Here is a 20,777-nt window from a genome sequence, read left to right on the forward strand (position 1 = left end):
TATGTGTATATTTATTTTATTAATTTAAATACTGATAATTATTATTATTAAATAAATAAATAAATATAAATTTAATGGAAAGATTATCGAATATAACGATTGTAAATATATATATATATATATATATATATATATTATTTGTATGACATAAAAATATGATTGGTTTTTACGATCGATTAAATTTACCGCGGACAATGAGAAAGGTCTCGATACCAACCCCATCAAGGTTACGAGAACAAATAATAATAATAATAATAATAACAGAAATAATAATGATAATATCGTAGGTAGATATATAGGCCTTGTTAGTGGGAAAAGGGGATATACGGAAGTTTATTTTCTCGTCGAAATTCTCAAGTATGCATATATATCTCGTTATCGAACGTATTTAAAGCATTTACTTTGTTGAGCAATGGAATCACACACATGTAGACACATATATAGGTAGATATAGGTAGATATATGTACATTGATACAGACATATATACTTAGAATTTATACAGGATAGTTTTGTGTGCGATGTTGTTGCTAGTTTGTATTTATTGGGTACTATAGGACAACTCGGACATAACAGGTCGATTTACACGATTAGATTGCAGCATTGATCCTCGTACTATCAATGCTTCTTGATGTGCAAGGCTAGCTTGTGAGATAATTAACACCGAGTCAGTTCCTCTACGTTTACTAAATTATACGGCTTGAGTTTGTGAGCTACTAGTCGAAAAGTATTAGTGGAGATGATTTTTTTTACGAAAAGTTACTTTATAAGTTCGAGTAATCCTGGGATACTTTGGATAATTAATTTTTTACTGGGCGTGTCCCGATTATTATTTGTCAACAAAAAGTAAAAATTATCAATAGTAAAAATTACCCGCTTTTCAAAAAAATTTTTGATTTTGCTAAAGCGTTTTGATTTTACGTTCGGCTGTTAATTAAAAATAATCTTTGACAAATGTTATTCATATTTATTAAATTTCTTTATCATAGCTTCAGCAAAAAAATTTTTATCTATTTTAACAGAATCTACGTATTTTGATGACCAATTTTTTTCTCATGCATTAAGATCTGTTATCGTTCAATTTTTAAATTAAATTTTAAAATCATTAAATCGATTTATTTAATTACATAACTAGGAAACGTATCATATTTTTTATATAAATTGAATAAAACGCATCTATTTTCGCCCATAATCTTTCTAGTTTGCATAAAAAAATAAATTTGAATTATTTTTATTTCTCGAACGGGTAAAATTTAATAACCAGTCAGTAAAAATCGATCTCAGGTTCACTCAAATTTATGGTAATTTGCAAATTCAATGAGTACATAAATCTAAACTAAAAAACTATTATCGCGTATCTTACTAAATAAAATCCTATTTATGGAAACAATGTTTCCAACTAAAAATACCAACCAGTTCAACCAACCTGCCCTTTCATTCACAAATCATCGTAGAATTAGTTATACAGAATTTATAGATTTTAGGTCTCCCACTAAATCTTACTTTTTGTAGCAATAAAAAAACGAGTCTCTTCAATAGATGTAATAAAAAAAAATTATTTTAACCTTACCCACTATTCAATTTATTTATTTTTTTTTTATTTTTTACTATTATTTACTGAAAATATTTTTATTTCACCAAAACAACTTAGTAAAGAATTTATTATTCCATACCAGGGATTAATTTTTTTTCATAGTATCGAAGTTTTTTTATACAGTTGCAATCTTAATAATTTTAAAAACTTATTAAATAGAACTTTAAACTTTTAATTTCATTTAAATTTATGATAAAATTTTTTTTTTATTATTCGAGAATTATTTGAAGCTTTAACGAGAAATTGATTGATAAATAAAAGTATAAAAAGTTTGATTCAACTATAGCCGTTGTTTTTTTTACTCAACTGTCTCGTCTGATTTATTAAGTTATATCTACTTTTATAATGTCTGACTAAAACAAAACTTTCTACTTCCTCAGACGAGTCAGTGTCAATGAAAGACTTTTACTTAAGCTTCAAAAATTGTTTACTTTATTTATTTTTTTTCCTTCTTTTTATTTTATAAAATTATCCTGTGCTATAAATAAAATAATTATTATAATTATTGTTGATAAATTTTCCCAAAAAAAAAAAAAAAAAAAAAAAAAAAAAAAAAAAAAAAAAAAAGAGTAAAAAATTTATTTCAGATTGAATAGACTCGGAAATAAAAGTAAGATTATAAAAAAAGATATGATATTATAAAAGTAGTGAAAAGTAAAAATATGTAAAAAAATAAAAAATAACGTGGGCGTTACCACACATACTCAGTTTCCGTGGTGGTGGTGCAAATCGTCAACGTCGACAGCAACAACACCTCCGCCGCCGATGGCAAGCTTCAACGCAGCTTCGGCATCTGGTTCCGGTGCCGGAGGCGCCCAAGGCGTCGTACTCTGCCCGCGCACTCTGTCGCAAGCACGACGTACCAGGCTGAGAAGAGCCATCACCGAGGCCACCTCCGAGACCGTGACCTACGTCAAGACGGTGGGACTTATTAACAAACAAAAGTTTATTAGTTTAAATAATAAATCACCTTAGATAGACACCTTGTTACATTTTATTAGTCACCGTATTGTATTATATTTATATATAGATATAGATATAGATATTCACTCCACTATTTTATTGCTAGATCACAACCACACGTTACACTTATTGGATACACTGGTTTAGAAAATTTTATTCACGTTTGCACTTGAAATTTATTCACGAAAATTAATTATTAAATTTAAGATTAAAAAAATTTTTTTCCAGAAAATTTTTGGTTTTGAATTTCAAAAAAAAAATTGAAATTTTGGTATTTACAATGCAATAGTGATACTACAAAATTAATGAATGCATGTGAAAAATATATATTTTAAATGCAGTAAAAAAATCAAAAATGAATTTTTTGCAAAATTAGTAAGCGATTAAATTTTTTTATTGATTAAAAATTGAAAATAATTTAATCAATTGCTGGTTAATATCAATTTCCCATTAGCCGCGGTGTAAATAGTAATATTTTAATGTACAAAAAAGAAAATAAGTTTTTTCGTTATCGTTTAAAGTTTTCCAATTGGTTTGCTCATTTCCCGAGGCATGGCAGAGAGCTCTCAATATCCGATGATCGAATAGTAATCCGATGTTCGTGGTGACATAATGATGCGTTTGATTATCGATTCTTCAAACAATAAAAGTAATGACATTTAATATCATCAATCGAAAAACGATAAAAAAAAATTTAATCTAAGAGTATTTTAAAAAATTCATAGAAAATTTCATGCAATGGTTCCTAAGCATAAATGGAAATGGTTTTTAAATATTATGGAAATTATGCCATAATTTATTGGAGTCGTGTAGGCATTTTTTATTCGCGTTCTAGAATGATTTTTGATCCCGATTTTTTTTAGTCGCCTGTACTTTCTATGATACAAGTAATCTTGAATTCATTTTACTCGGCAATTTTCCACCCGGATTTTAATTTTAATTCTCGTGACAAGGACACATAAAACAGGGAAAACGAATTGCTGAGTGACTACTCAGCAATATAATTTGTAACATGTTTAAATCCGTGTTTTACCTATTTTACTAACTCTCATTTAATAAGGAGTCAGCAATTATTCATCTCTAATTATTTATTAATAGATTAATTCTCATATTTTATATATATTGTCATATTGCTTATTTAACTTTCAAAGGTTTACTATTTTTATTTACGTGTATTCATGTGTGAAACAAGCATACCGAGTCTCATCAGCTCATATAATACACACACATGACACATCTACACATACATCGATTTTTTTTACTCATATTTTATTTTCACGCCATTTAGTTTAGATCTAAGCTTTGAGCAACTTTCATTACTATCCAACTGTAAACTTGCATCTGTGTAGATTAATTATTTTTACTTAAAAAAAAATTTTAACTAATAAAAATAAAAATTATTTTTTTTTTTTTGAGTACTTTTAGATTTGTAGATATTTTTATTTTTGAATGCATTGCATGGTTACTCAACTTTTTTTCTTTAGTCGAATGTTAGTTTTTTTATAAAATAATTGCTGATAAAATATCAGCATGTGAATAATTGATACTTTTTTATAAACATATATTGAGAAATTCAGTGTTTTCTGTAGTATGTAAAGTGTGTCATGAAATGTGAAACACTGAATGCAGCAAAATGTAAGTTGATACGAATCCAAATGTCTTATAAATCCTATGGATTCGTAATTTATTTAGTTATAGGGAAAAACGGGGCACGATGGCCCCCATAAGCCGCTAATTATTTTATAGAGCTTTTGAGTACCTGGTACAAGTTGTTTTGAATTTTCTCAGACAAATTTATCATAATTTTGTCGTAATTGAAAAAATCGTGAGAATTACCACAAAAATACCACTGACCCGACTTTGTCCAACTTTTGAGACATGATTTTCCAATCAATGTTTAAAACACTAGTTATTATAGAAAATTTACCTTTAAAGGCCAAGATGCCGTATTATTGATAAAGTGATTTTTTTTCTTAATTTTTTGGGGTGTCCGTTATGCCTCAGGAATCTCGAATTGCTCTGAAACTTGATAAAGATATCGAACTAATAAAAATATGACAATGGCAAAAATAAAATTTTTATTTTGAGAAATTTTCTAGAGTCCGTCGTTTCCGGAATGTCCGTTAGGCCCCGGGTGCCCCGAAATTCTATATTTCAGAGTAATAGTGATTACATATTTTTTGTACGATAAAATTATAAATATGGGAATTTTAGTAATTCTTAATTAAACTGTAAAATGTTAATTTTTTTTTTTTTTTTTTTTTTTTTTTTACGTATGTAAATTACACGCTTTCGAATGAAAAAAGTAACATATTAATAAAAAAAATTTTTCTTTCATACGGATATTCAAATATTAGTATATTTACATATCATACATATTTGTGTACAATATTTGCAATTTAATCGATAACATCAATAAAGTATTTTTCGTGAATTATTTTGAATCTTTAATAAACTGAATGCAATAAATATTTTGTTATTCGGTCGTGACACACATGATTGTGTTATAATTCGTTTTCAAAATTTTTTATTTACTAGTCATTATTGCGGGAAGAGCGAATTATTTGAAAATACAAAATATGAAGAATACATTGGAAATTTACATTGAATTCAATTTTGAAATCAAATTATTGGAACTTTTGAATAATTCAGAAAATCACTTGATGACATTAAAAAATTAGATTGTGAAATATCTACCAAAATATAATGAAATGTCCATAACTTATCGAGACAAAATGACTTCAAATATTTATATACAGCCAGATTTTTATTCTGTTTATTTTTTCACTCTATTACAAAAAATTCATCAAAAAGTTTTGAAAAATTTTCTTGTTTCCATACGTAAAATTGACTTCAATACGAAATTTCAAGTCTCATTTTCCTAATAAATAATTCTGAACTTTTTTAGTTGCTTACAAAGATTTAACGGATCTTACTGAATGTCACTGTTTAATTTAACATTCCATTACTTTTATTCTGGTATACTTTCATTCTTCTACTTCCGTAAAAAAAATTGTCACAGATAATAACGCTGGAGCTTTCAAGTAAATGAGATTTTCCAAATTCAAAATTCTCAGTTTAACATTCCTAATTTAAAATTTTAAATTTATCTTGTTGAAAATTTTTGAATCTTACAAGACTTCCTCCAATTGAAAATTATGCTGCCAAAAAATTAAAAAATTTTATTTCTTTACTAGTCCATGAAATCCAAAAAAATCTATCTAAATTTTTCATTTATAATTACACACTGAACATCCATAATTTTAAAATTATTTCAAGAACTAAATACCATCTACAAATATCATTTCTCAATTCAATGTTTTGATTAACAATTAATACTAAGCCAAGCAAATATTGCCTTTTGACTGTACATGAATTGAGGCAAGTGTCCGTTTTACTAAAAGTGCTATTGTTTGTGCGTGATTTCACTGCGCATCAATTTGCATACATTAATAGTTAATAAGTCACGTTCTACATAAAGTGTTACTCTATCTCACTTAAGTTATCTATATATCTACAAAATCATCCCTTTTCTCTTTCACTTACGCCCACACGCACACGAAAACCCACACACAGACATGCATACAAAATGTGTGTTCAGTTCAAAGACCAGTTTATTATTATGCGTATCTCGTCTCAACTCACTATGTTACACTTGAGTTGCCATGATAATAAAGTTGATAAAATCTAAATAAAAAAATGATTGGTTACAAAAAAAAATTCTTTAAAATCAAAATTTATAAATTTGAAAATAAATAAAAAAAATTAATTCTAAAATCTCATAGAAAAAAAATCAATGATTTATGTGGGTTGACTAGAGAATTTTTTCAGTTTTAAGTCATCGATATAAAATTATATGAATAAAATATCATTATCACTGAAATAAAAAATAAAAAAAAAGTAGTGAGTTGTAGTGAAGTTTGGAAGTTTATGAGTAGTTAGTCATAGTTTGATAGAAAAATGGGTGGTAACGAGTGAATAGTAAGCATATATGTCTACATATATTCATATATACATTTTATATAGACATTTACACACACTCTGTTGGCTATTGGAGATTCCAAGAGAGGAAACTTCACTCTCAAGTCCAAACCACTTTATCCCTCTGTCCATCGTGCCAGTCGACTTTGCCAACCAACATCCATCCCTTCTCATCATATTCTAATTCGCTGTCTCTATTTTTTCTATCGGTGTCTCACTCTAGCTCAATAAAAGCATCGATCGCGTCACCACACAGAGAATGACATGGGGAATGAAGAAAAATGACGTGGCCCGAATTTTGATGACAACATGGCATTGCATGAAAAAATTTAACTTAATTTCAAACGTCAAATTTAACTTAATTTCAAATGTCCAATACACTTTTGTTTAATTATTCATAATTTGAAGATTTAGTATGACGTTATCATTATTTATGATGATTTTTTTCCAAACCATAAATAAAAATTTCTGAATGAATGATTGGCTTAAAATTTTCACGCGATACAAAAATTTTTTTTTTTTTAATGTTAAATTTTTTCGGGTTACAATAATTCAATAGTTATTTTATTTTATTACTTATTTTTCTTTAATTTTTGAAAAATTTGTGGTCTTATTGATATGGCATCAAAATTGGTTAGATTAATTTATCTTCAAGTTATTGATATTTTTATATAATCTACGAATCAGTCTAGCATAAACGTAATTTTGATCCATGCTCTAAAAATACACCTGAAAATGTAATTTTTTTTTAAATATCACAAATTTTTTCCCTTCATTCACACAAATTATGATACATCAATTTCAAAAAATAATTAAACTTCTAAAGCAGTGATAAAATACTTTGATTTTTTAAAAAATTTTTTTCCAAAATGAAGAACGAATTTCTAAGGTGATTTAATCATTGACTTATTTTCTTTACATATAATTGGAAAATAAAACCTCGCGTATTCAAGTATTAAAAAGTAATTTATTTTTTTTTAGCGTTTCCATTTTGTCCGATTTTTCTCTGTGTTATGTATTATGTGACAAAGAGTGAAACGTGACTGCAGACAAGTATGCATTTGGCTGGAATCCTATTTCACACCGAACCGCATACTAAATTTTTCATAGTTTCCTGAATCGATGCTTAAAGTTTTAATGCTCTGCAGACCGTCGAATTGAGCCAATTTAAAACCAATAACGTAGAAAACTGTTTACGTATGTACAAATCTCACTGCCATCAGCAACACTTAAATTTTTATCATTGCACAAATTTATCAAGCAATAGTCAAATTTTGCGACAAAAAATTATCATTTCCCTCAATTACGAATTTGAACACCGACATTAATTCTCTTGAAAAACAAAAATCTGCTGACAAAACAGCCGCTGATAAAAAATATGTAGTCTTAATATACGCATGTGTCAACAGTTGCCCCCAACATTGGTTTAAAATTAGCTTACATCGACAGGTCGTATGAAGGCATTTAAACTCTAAATGCTGAATAAAAAATCCAAAAAAAGAAAAAATTTAGTTTTTTGAATTTTATTTTCTAAAAGATTTCTATGACTCGATTAAAAACATACGAGTACAGTAACAAGTAATAGATCAAACGTTCAAATTTTTTCAGTTTATGTAATTTTAGTAATTCTGAGAATTTTCGTATTCTAAAATTTTTTTTTCCAATTTCACTTCAGTCTGCTCTATTATTAAAATCCATAAATTTCTGGCCATGACTTTTTGAAACAGAAACTAAAAAATATATCAAATATTTAAATGGTAAATAAATAATAAAAAAAAAAAGTCGTATTGGTTGAAATTCGTTTTGTTATGTTGACACGTCGTCAAACACCTGTCTCCTGTATCTAAATATTATCAGTCTCGTCACGTTCAATATCCTACCGAAGATATAGATATATATATCAATACACGAATCGCTCACTTGAACGCGGGTATCCGGACAATAAGGGATGCGATAGTATACATAACACACAACATACATACACTCCTTCAAGTTCACGATCTCTGATTCCTATGATATCTACACCACCTACGTGCTCAGGGCAATGATTTCAACTATTTATTAATATTTCTATACCATAAACTCTAGTAAACTACTCAAAATACATTTTATGAAAAAATTTTTTTTTATCCGAAAATAATTTTGGAAATAAAATTTATTTTATTAAATTTGAAAAACTTAAATTAAGAAAAAAGTCATTTTAAAACTATCGTTTTTCTCTTCCAATAGAAATTTATCCCATTTAAAATTTTCAATTTAGTACATTTTCAATTTGAAAATTTTAGTATTAATTCGAAATTATTTCCTCAATCAACAAATGACTTTTGTTGAAAATGTATTGATCTTTATTTTTTCGATGTGTAAATTCAGCAATTGGTATTCTGAACTCGAAGGATTTTTTCACGTTGAGAAAAATTTGGTGGCCTGAAAAAGGACGAACGAAATAATAATATATATTAAGTATTATTTGGCTTGGAAATATCGCATAAATATTTGCTTTATGTCTGATAGATTAAAAAAATAATCCAACAGGATCTCCACATCTCGAGACATGACAAAAAAATCTGCTTCAACTCAGCAGTTTAAAATTCTTCTGTCATCCTCGATGTTATTGAAAATTTCAATTTTGTACTTTAATTAGTTACAATCATGGCTAATGACCAAGTTACAATTCCAATGTATACTAGAGGTAAATAAAGTCAAAGTTACGAAATTTCCTGCTACTCTACAGGTCACACTATTCACTGTCACGCAATTAAACATGAAAATATCATATGTTGTGAATTATAAATAAATTTAAAAAACTTTTGTTTGAAGTATTGGGATGAAACTGAAAAATGAAAAAAAAAAAATTACGCATAGATTTGGGCAAATATTATTTGTTGATATTTAGTGTTTATTGTTTAAAAGTGAAATAATTATAGATAAATTGGAATCAATTGAAATTTGAGGTATTAAAGTATTATAAAAATGATTTTTTTTCATTAATAATATCTGCGGTCTCTAAAAGCGAGTGGGTCAAAAGTTATCGTTAATAGTTTGACCCAATGCCGACGACAGCCTGTGAACAGGCAAACGATAATGTGGTATTGAGCTCAATATTCACTAGCTTTTCTCTCTCTCTCTCTCTCTCTCTCTCTCTCTCTCTCTCTCTCTCTCTCTGTATATATATGTACACATATATACTAACTATACCTTTTCAACAATAGCAGCAACAGTGTTGTCACAAATTCTAAATAGAAAAATGGCTGATATTTGTACGCATACTGCTCTTTGGCATTCGCTTCATCTCCATTACCATCTCCAACATTTTACACTCTCTTTCTCTCGATCGCTCAGTGAGCGTATACGTGTTTTTAACGAAGAAAAAAATAGAAAAATATAAGTTAAAAAATGTGACAAGAAGCAAATGATCACAGGCGAGAGGTAAACTGTGAGATTGTTCAGAGCTGATTCAATTACAGCGACAAATGAGGACCAAAAAAAATAAAATTAATGGAAACAAAAAAATTTTTCATCACAAAAAAATTTCTCAATTATTGTTATTAATGATTATCATATATTTATACTTATTTACTTTTGGTTATTACTACTTACAATTTATATTTTCCATCTAATGAATGTAAATGTATATAATCTTCACTAATGAATGAGGCTACATTATTTTTTATCACCAACAACGAAAGCTACTAAACACATTAATACTAAATTTATACGTCTTTTTTTACTTTGTAAAATAAATAATGCCTTTATTTTATTTATACGTTTGTTAAATCAGATATTAATTTTGAAATAATGTATTTTATTACTTTATCATATTACAAAATAGGTATAAGTAATTTTTTCTATCTAGGATATACTAAATTTATTACTTTTCACTTACATTGAAATAATTTCATATTACATAATTTTATAAAAAAATTAATTCCAAACTAAATAATTGTTTCTCTGCAATATACTCAATCGTACATTTTAATTAAAGCTAGATCTTACCTCTAAAAAATTAAATTCATTTTCTAATTAATGACGATAAAAAATAACGTGTAGCAGTATTCAATTATAAAGAATAGAAAAAAAAAAATGTAAAAATTATTTTACAAGAAAGTTTCACCGTAATTTTAATAAAAATCCAATCTTCTCAGAGTATTTTCTTGAGGAAATGTGTTATTATGGTAATAAAATAAAATTTAAAAAAAAACCCACGGGAGTGAAGGATGAAAAGATGCATATCCACTCGAGCGTTTGTAAAAATGGATGCACATATTTCAAACTTATTATAACATCTCTCTAGTTTTCATTCAACCCTCTACTCAGATATACCAGATACTCTTATATTGTGTAATTCTACACTAAACTAATGCATCCCTACATCTGACAATGATAACCTAGATACAGGTACAAAGCTTGTAATTGTATTGTATACATGTATTCTTTCATACCGAACCAGGAGTACCATGAAAACTCACCTTTTGTTTCAAAATAAAAACATTATATAACAAATAGGAACGTTATTAACATAATCTAAGCTTTTGAAACATTAGAAGCTTCTCGTTGGTTGGTTAGCTCCAGGCTTTGTGAAAACGTTCAACATTAACAAGTAAATGCCATCGATTTTTCAACTTTCTCTCGATTATCTTTTGCATCGTACTCCTGCTTTGTACAAGTTTCTACTCTATTAAAAAAAGATACTTTACTTTTATTGGCAACCCTTTATAGTCCAAGTATATCTTGTCTATTTATTTCATACGAAGTTTGCCAAATATTTATCTCTGCCGGAAAAAAGCATCTGCTGAAGGTGGATTCATATTTGGCTTTTTGTTAATATACATTATCTAGTATTTTAATATTTTTACAATCCTCAGATGTACCTATAATAGATTAATTGATCATTGGACTATTGAACCACAAATTGAATATGATTCAGACAATTGAGTTCAGCAGATGTCGATTACGGAATTTCGCTAATCACAACAGCACACGCAAGATACAACAGTTGATCGTTGAGTCTTTGAGTAATTACTATTAATAGCATGCTGATAAATAGCTTTTATTGATTACTAATTATCACTCACTAATAATTAACAATTTACTAGTAACAAGTGATACCATCAGCTACGTTCACTCGCTGTTATCAATATTCGTTAAACTGATACGTCAATTAACTACTAACACTATCGAAAAATTTTTGTTCTTTTCTAACGAAATTTGTGCTCTAGAAATTATAGTTCGCATTCATGATATTCCTGAGAGGGCAGCTTATAAGTATTTAGAGTAGCTGAAGGATAATGTGTTTGTCGTTTTCAAAGAAAGAGCGCTGTGTTCCGTATCGATGATTTAAAGTTAATTGTAAACGATAATTGCAATTATCAACATTCAATGTGGCAAGGACTGGATATTTCATAACCGTATCTTTATTAATATAAACATAAAAGATATGTTGCAAAGGAAAAATTCCTTTTTCTTACTACACGTCGAAAAATTTATGATAACAATTACAATACATTATGGGAATGGTTTCCATAATGCATAGTAACCGGTTTTTTTTAAATGTTGATTATAGTAACGGCACCCATATATATTATCATTACTATATTATAATATATGATAACCATTACCATAATATTATAGTAACGTTTAGCATAGTATAATGGGAACTGTTACCATAATGATGGGAATTTTTTCGATACATAGGAAGTTTTCCCAGAAAGTATGGGCCTATATCCCATAATTCCAAGTAATCATTACCATAACAATATAAGATGATATAAACGTACTAGGAACGGGCACCATAAATTTCTCTCCGTGTATATTACTTACAAATTCCAACACCCACTCTTATTTATATAATAAACAGAAAGAAATTTTCTCTTTCTACATACATTTCATGTTTATAGTAATAAAGATGCTGTTATTGGTTAACACCCTCGAAAATATTGTTGATAAATACAATCGTCATTTCTAATTTACCCGTAATTCATTATTACAGTACAATTACAGCTTGTTAGCTCTTCTTAGCGCCAGTTCAATATAGAAATATATTTTATCAAGTAGGTTTCGTAAGAGCTCCACTTAAGAATCTAAAGATACATTTCTAATTACCCAAACTTATGTATGTCTTTAGTCAAACACAAAAATAATTTGAAAAACAAGTAACGTTAACTGTACAATACTATCCTTCTGACCCAACTCGTTTCTTAAAAATAGAGTTGTTTTTCGGTATTTGAGCTCAGGAACATATCAAAAATTTAGTGTCTTATTTTGCCTTAATTTTTCGATCAGTTAATATCATTTATTTTTTCTAAATTCCAATAAAATACTCCTAATTTCGACAAATACATAATCAAGATAACTGACCATCAAAATAAAAAGAATCTCAAATGGTTCTACCATTTTATCATATTTTTTATTATATAATTTCAGAAATATAAAGTTATGAAACGAACACAGAATAAAAAAATTTCAACTACAGAAAATCAGCGATCATTATTTCCGAGACTGAAATGTATACGTTGTAAAAATAAAAAAAAAAAAAAATAGAGAGTACATAGTGAAAGAGTCTTTCATAAAAATTTTCTCAAAGACAACCAGTGAATTCGTAAGTAACATAGAAACGATTGCACGTAAAATCCCGCACTGATTTGATTTCTGAAATAAAAACGATGGTAAAATCGTGCTACGATTACGTTCTGCGTTACAGACTTTTTTTGTACTTGTTTTAGTATCTACAGATAGCTGTATAGTCAATAGCTGTGCTTTTACATGATATATAAAATTCAAACAATGCATTATAGATTTAGAAGATATTTCGAATACTCTTCTCTAAAGTGCGAGAAGGTATGTGATTTATTTTACTTATTTAACACAGTGACTTTGTGATGACGTTACTTTTAACTTTAATTTATTCATTTCACTTCTAAAGTCTTTTTGCTGGCTCTTTAAACAACAGCCACACGAAAGCTCTTACCTGTTTACTCACGCGAATTTCCGGTTTCCAATTAAAAAGACCGTCGGCAAGCAACCACCACTTTTACGGTTGAATATTACGTTTTAATCGTTCCGGGTACTTACCAACCCTTAATCAAAAAATTCTTGCTTAATTAACTTATCAAAAGTTCTCAAACAAAAATTTTTCTTTGAATAAAAATTATTATTTTTTATTTCAATAGATTTTGAATGTTAATTAAAAAAACACAATTTATTATTAATTATCAATAAAAATTCTGAATAAATTTTTTATTCAAAATTGATTAATCCTCTAAAAATAATTCTCCAAAAAAAAAAATCGTGTCTATAAAAATATATCGTACGAGCTTAATTACACGTTTCACTGCAGATGAAAGAGATAAAAAATAAATTATAATAAAACAAATTTAAAAAGACTAAGTAGGAAATTGAGCGTACAAATATCGATTAGTAGTCATTCCATCGATTAGTTATACATGCGCGTCATCGTAGTGGTCATGGTCCTCACATGGTCAGACTTTAGCTTCGAGTTACTACTCCGAAATCGAACTTTGTATAAAAACCAATCAGTTATTCACTTTCCACTTATACAATATGACAACGTGTCTTAATGTGATTTTGATTTGCGATAAATAATCCAATGACTATCATTTACTGCCGTCTATATCCACCCGTCAATTTAAACAAAATTATGCCATCAAATTTAAAATTGATGATTGTTAAAAATATATATTTCATATTATCGACAATAACAACTACACATTTAAATACCCCTCTAATAAAAAAATTTCATAACCAAAAAAAAAAAATTCTCAGGATATTAAAAGTTCTGAATTTTTTTATTTTTTATTTATTAATATTGTATGGTATATTTATATATAGAAAGATCCATAACAAAATAAAGTAATAAACTGAAAAGAGAATAATGTGGCAGTGAAAAAAATTTGAGTCCAAGGGTGTGAGAAAGTGTATAAGCAAGCAAAAGGGTTGAAATGAATAAAAAAGGGGCTTGAGGGAAATAGAAGGTGGGACAATTCTAGGGAGGGGTACTTATAGAGGGTGGGTAAATGTGTACAGTAGTATGGTAGAAGGGAAAGGAAGAACTAGTCACCGTCAGCGCAGTCCTGTCGGGAGCGTCGCAGCTTGCGGACGCTCACACGACCCTCTAGTTCGTTATTAAATAATAATAATAATTATTATTATTATTATTAATATTAATCCATTAAATAAATTATAAAAAATTCAAATAATAACTCATTTTTATTGCACAAAGTAATTTAAATTTAAACGTCAATTGTGTTACTAAAATTTTTTAATGTTTTTGTTATTAAAATGTGAACTCTTATTTGTCGATATAATTTTACGCAAAGTATATTATCTATAATGTGGAAATTAAATTTCAAATATAAACTCAATAAATACAAAAAATTAATTTTTGAAGATGATTTTTAAATCAAAATAAAATGGAGTCTTTATTATTTTTTTTTTATGTTTATTTATTTAATTTATGATTATAATGTGGATTAATAATTAATAAAAGATGAGGCACGAGGTACCATCGGAGAATTGTACCTCGGAAAAATTGAACTTGACTGTTAAAAGCCTTGGACTAGACAATGAAAAGTGCAAATATAAAATATGGTTGTTTATAAATAATAATTGTTCTTCCGGTTTGTTTAAATACAAAGTGTGGTATTTTAAATTTATTTATTTAAATAATATATTCATTGATTTTTTAACGTTTTGTTAATAAGTAAGTGTAATTTATTATTTAACCAAATTTTTTTGAGTAACAAATAAATTTTCGCTTAATGAATACATTAAAAAAAAAAAAGTGATGAGTGGTTGAAGTGAATTTAATTGTGAATGAAATAAAAATATAATAGATTATCAAATTTTATTGCTTTATAAAATATATATTAATTTTGTCAAGTATGTAAATTAATAAAACGAGCAATCGGTTCTGTCCCACGAGATTATAACGGACGTATATGCATTAAAGTCCAAGCGACGGACGTGATTTCGATGCAAATACTGCACTCTTACTCACTTTGTCTTTCTATTTCTATCTGCATTTATTTTTATCTCATATATTTTCTTTCATTTTATACTTCGTTCATTGGCATAAGTGACGATATTTACTTATCGTATATAGCTATAACATATTTTATTAACATAATATTATTGATCACTATATTGAATTCTATATTAATCTTTTGACGCAAATTAAAAAAATATTAAAAATTAATATTATCAGTAAAATTTCAAAGAAAGATAATTTGAGTCAATTTGTTTAATTATTTTGTAATTATCTACTCTTGCGTTAAATGAGAATCTGAATTTACAAAATAACTATAGGGTTAATTATTAAAGAAATTTTTTTTAAGTAAAACATTGACGATTTAAAAAATATATTTCAAATAATTGCAGTAAATGTTAATATGTATTTAATTTTAACATTGTATATAAATTGCTGATCAAAATTTCAAATTTTTATTAATTATTAATAATTTTGTATTTTGAGTACTGAGAAAAAAAATTTTTATTGATGCAATTTATTATAAATTTGGTAATTTTTTTGAAAAAAAAAAAAAAAAAAAAAAGAGGAATTCTAAAACGTCATTAAAAAAATTAATTTTTCATTTTTGATTAAAATAAGGTGAGCTAAAAAAATTAATTTTATAATTATACAAAATTTATTTAAAATCCATAAAAAAAAAAAAAAAAAAAAAAATAGGAATCCCTTTTCACCAGACTTTTCGTTTAATGAAAATTTCAAATCTATTAAAATATATTTATCTATACCAAAACTACAGTCATATATTTGATGACAAAATTAATAAAGCATAAAAATTAATTATAAATATTTAATAAATTATTAATAGTCTGAAATTAAATTTTCTGGTTTTAAATAATAATTTTTTTTCAATATTAATCATGGCATTACACATACCTTATTGTAAATTTAGTCCATGCAATTAATTCTTACAGTACTATATTATATATCATTTTCTTTAGTTACGTAATTCACAAAGCTCACTCAATATTAATCTCAATGCTGTCAAATGCAAATGTCTGTACCAAAATTATTAATTAAGAACACGGATGATTAATTATTCAATTTTAGTTATAAATTGATTTCAATATTTTCATTCAAACTTGAATATTTAGTGACTCGAACATAATTGAAGAGTTAATAAGAAAATTTGTTCAGTTAAATTTTTTACTTATTTTAATGTTTTGTACAAGACAATGTAAAAGCCAGTATTCTTGATTGAATGATACTTTTTGTGACACTAATTACTAAATGTTGAGCAAAATTTCGAATGGTCGCAACAGAGCGACTACACAGTTAGAAATTTTGTGTATTTGTGTTAAAAAATTATTTTGTTAAATTTTTTGTGTTGATTTTCAACACAGAAGTCTGTTAATTCAACACAAACCGTTTGTGTTATTTTACTTTAACTGATTTTTTATGTTAAATGATTAGAATATCTGTTATGTAACACATTCCTTGTGTTATTCGAAAATTATCACAAATTTGTGTTGTCTAACTAAACACTCCCGCGCGTTTCTTCATTATTATAACCAAGCAAAGCATTGTAGCAGCATTGTCTGCAAGGAAACTTGGATTATAATTGATTTACAATTAAATATAATCATCGATAACTTTAATATTTTTATGATCAGGTTCAATGACTTTTTATTCTCATTTTACGGGAGGATAATTCGTAGCTCTGTTTTTTATAAAAATCATCGAAAATCGAACTAATTGTTTGCTAAATTGACATAAGTTGTACTAAGGGTAGATCAGTATACTTGAATTGGTTAGGTTATGTGCTTATATTTATTGGTTAATTTTTACATGAAAAGTCTGTCAAATTTGCAAAAATATTCTGTCAAAATAACAAATTTTATGTGTTCAATTATTTAACATAAAATTTGTGTTGAAGATTGACACAAACGCCATGTCTTGAATTAACACAAAAATTTGTGTAGACTGTTTGCAACACACGATTTGTGATGAATTTAACAAAAAATTTCAAACTGTGTATTTTTTCAACATTTAAGTAAAATTCAATACGTCTAATATAAATAATATTTATGCAAATAAATTTCCATATATTTATATATTAAAGGGAATAAAAATAATCTATGGGATTCATTTATAGTGTAGTGTATAGTGAATAAAATAATTTAAAATGAAGGTTCATCGATGAAAATAAAAATTAGGTTAGACTAAGGATCGTGATGTTAGAAAAAACAAAAAAAACTGGGGTATGTAAAATAACGACTAATGCTCGATAAGAATGAGAATAAGAATAAGAATAAGAATAAGAATAAGAATAAGAATAAGAATAAGAACATAAAAATAGGAAGAAAATAAGAATAAGTGCAACATGAATAGAGAAAAGAAAGCAAGTGAATAAGAGATACAAATTACATAACAATGAAACACTAGTATATTAATAATCCTATAAACACGATACAAATAAATATATATATTATTTAATATTGCTAACCGTATTTCAATAACCTAAAAGAAACTTGGACGTTTGCATAAAACACGTAGTATTTAAAATAACAATATTCAATAAAGTAATACCTTTTAATTGAATAAATAAATTAAATTATTTTTTATAAACCTTAATTGCCGCTTTATAATTTATGCAGTTGATTTAAAGATTTAAAAATGCAATTAGTGATTATCAATTTCAGTCCTAAAGCCAAAGTTGTATTTTATTTTAATCCGGATTAGGGATCAGGAACTCGGAAACAGGATATCAAATTTTCAAATCGCTTACAATTAATAGATAACAATTAATTATTAAATGGTAACAATGAATAAATTGATAGCTATTGGAACAGTATTATTACGTACATATTATATATTCAGGAATACAGTTATATGTATATATTTCATAGAAATACAAAATTATGTATTATAATAGAATATATATACATACATACTCTTGACATAATTAACTTATCAATAGAATTCTAAGTAACTAATGGCTAACAAATTGCAATAATGAGCATACTTATAATGCTGTAACACTTAACTTACATTTATAGTATTTTAATATATGTATATATACTTATACATGTATATTATACATAAATGGAAGTAATAAATCACGCATTTCTCTGTTTTATAATAGTGTCACGAACAAAAGTATATATTTATTATCCGGTAGTTAACTTAGTATTAAAAAATAATAAATTATAAAATAGATTAAAATAATGATAATAAAAAAAAATTAGAAGACAATATTTTAATTTATTAATATTATTTTAGACTGGGAGATAACGAAATATTATTAAATTAAAAATGCATTTAATAAAGTGTTCGGTGAAATTGAATGTTATTAAAAATTTAATGGACAGTGATGAACACAGTGTTATTTATTATTATAATAAACAATTGATATTTATGAAAAATGGCAACGCAGCCCCTAATTCCACTGATTTCACCTGAAAAAGGTGTAGGTTACCCAGATGATACGCCAAAGGTAAACTTTCTTTTTGTTGTTATTTAATATTCACTTTTTTTTTTTTTAATAGAATATTTTTAATTTTTAATGTGATATTGTTCTATCAAGTTTTTGCAAATTTATAGATTGTATATAAATTAATAAATTCAGTTTGTTTTTTTTTTTTTCGAGCCTATAAGATCTATTCAGATCAATCGGGATAATTCTTGAGAAAGATCTACATAAATTTTTATTATTTTATTAATTATTAGATCTGAAAATATCAGAATTTCCTTTTTTTAGGATCGGCTTAGAAATTTTTAAAAAATTTACTTTGTCAATAGTTACCGTCTCATTCCTTGCCTTTTCTGAAATTTGATATGTGTAAATTTACGCAGGTCTACATAGATCTTTTTAATGAAAAAATTAAATTTATGTAGATCTTAGAATGTGAGATTTAGAACTCTCTAGATCTAAATTATCGTTTCTGAGTAAAAAAAATTAATGGAATTTTATATTCTGGTATTGTTCGCTGATCTGTTTGTTAGAACATTCGTATGCATGTGGAGCGCAATAAAATTCCGAGTACGTAATAAATCGACTCAATCCCCTTAGCATTAGTTTTGAATTACTTGAGTAGGACTCTATTAAAAACGTTCATTTAATTATTTCTCTTTTAATAATTATCAATAAATTTAACGCTCCAAATTAAAATAACAAATTTTTACAGTTTCCCATCAACTTTGCAAAAAAATTTCATTTATTGTTCAATAGTAATTGTAGCCTTTAAAAAATATTTCAATCATAAAAAAATTCTATTTATTAATGAAGACGTATCGATACCTACTATACACTCGACATTAAAAAACTTGAACGTATTCAATAAATTTTTTTTTAAACTTTTGATTTTTATAGCGAAAAGTCAAAAACTAAATTTTCACTCCGTAGTCTAAGAAAACCGATCAGCTTAAGTTATGCAAAAATTCATCAATGTTCTTATTTAATTTTACCGGAAATTAATAATTTGTGAAAAATCCTTAAACTTCATAAAACTTTAGCAAACTAATAGATAGTATTATATCTGAGACGTGTACCTGCAAAATCTCAAAATGATTCACCGCACAGTTTAAAAAAGTTTTTTTTCCGTCTAACATCTGGTATCTTTCTGACTTTAACCAGCCATTTGTCGGCGTTATATATTATCGGTTTGTTTTAGCCAAAAATATATTCAATGAGTATAACAATTAGGCTAAAAAATGTGCGCAGCAAATTTTGAACGGATGATCACTTTTTCATTCATTCTTTTGTAAGTTTATTTCATTTGACAAGAGAGTTTTGTTCATATTTTTTATCCGGTAAAGAGAATTTTCTATCTATCAATTGCAATAGTCTCCATATTTTGCTCAACAGTAGCTTCAGTAGTGACAGTCATACTTCCAAATGTCGGATTATAATTAGCATCGTTATCAATTCTACACAGTTATATATTTTAATCCTCAATAATATAATTTATCTGAACTCTCTAAAAACGAAATAGTAAAAATCACTATTTGGCAAAAGTCTCCTATTGTTAGTGAAAAGTATACCACTTTTTGAATTAGCGACAATCTTTTCACTAAACAGTGCATAGTCACCATTTTAAATTTAAGAGAGAAGCTATCCATCGAGTATTGCTTAAAAAATCCACACAACTAGCCGTGACAAAATAAATTTTCAGCAAAAATTCATCTCTGATTTTTCACAATACAGTTTTACTATTTGAAAAAAAAAAAAATGAAATTATTTTACTGACGTCGGATAGCGA

General features: G+C 26.7%; 1 protein-coding gene across 2 annotated transcripts in view; it reads left to right on the forward strand.

The window, feature by feature from the left end:
* Window positions 1–20,777, forward strand: part of LOC103574472 (small conductance calcium-activated potassium channel protein) — a 119,019-nt gene that overhangs the window by 46,218 nt on the left and 52,024 nt on the right. The window contains exon 1 of one of the 2 annotated variants that reach the window (XM_014441812.2): window positions 18,924–19,012. The exons of the other annotated variant lie outside the window; for it this stretch is intronic. Coding sequence (XP_014297298.1) covers window positions 18,941–19,012 — 72 coding nt within the window. The 5' untranslated portion in view covers window positions 18,924–18,940. Of the gene's footprint in view, window positions 1–18,923; window positions 19,013–20,777 lie in introns of those variants that run through there. 2 annotated transcript variants of the gene reach the window in all.

The sequence above is a fragment of the Microplitis demolitor genome, chromosome 5 (assembly GCF_026212275.2).
Source record: "Microplitis demolitor isolate Queensland-Clemson2020A chromosome 5, iyMicDemo2.1a, whole genome shotgun sequence".
NCBI lineage: Eukaryota > Metazoa > Arthropoda > Insecta > Hymenoptera > Braconidae > Microplitis > Microplitis demolitor.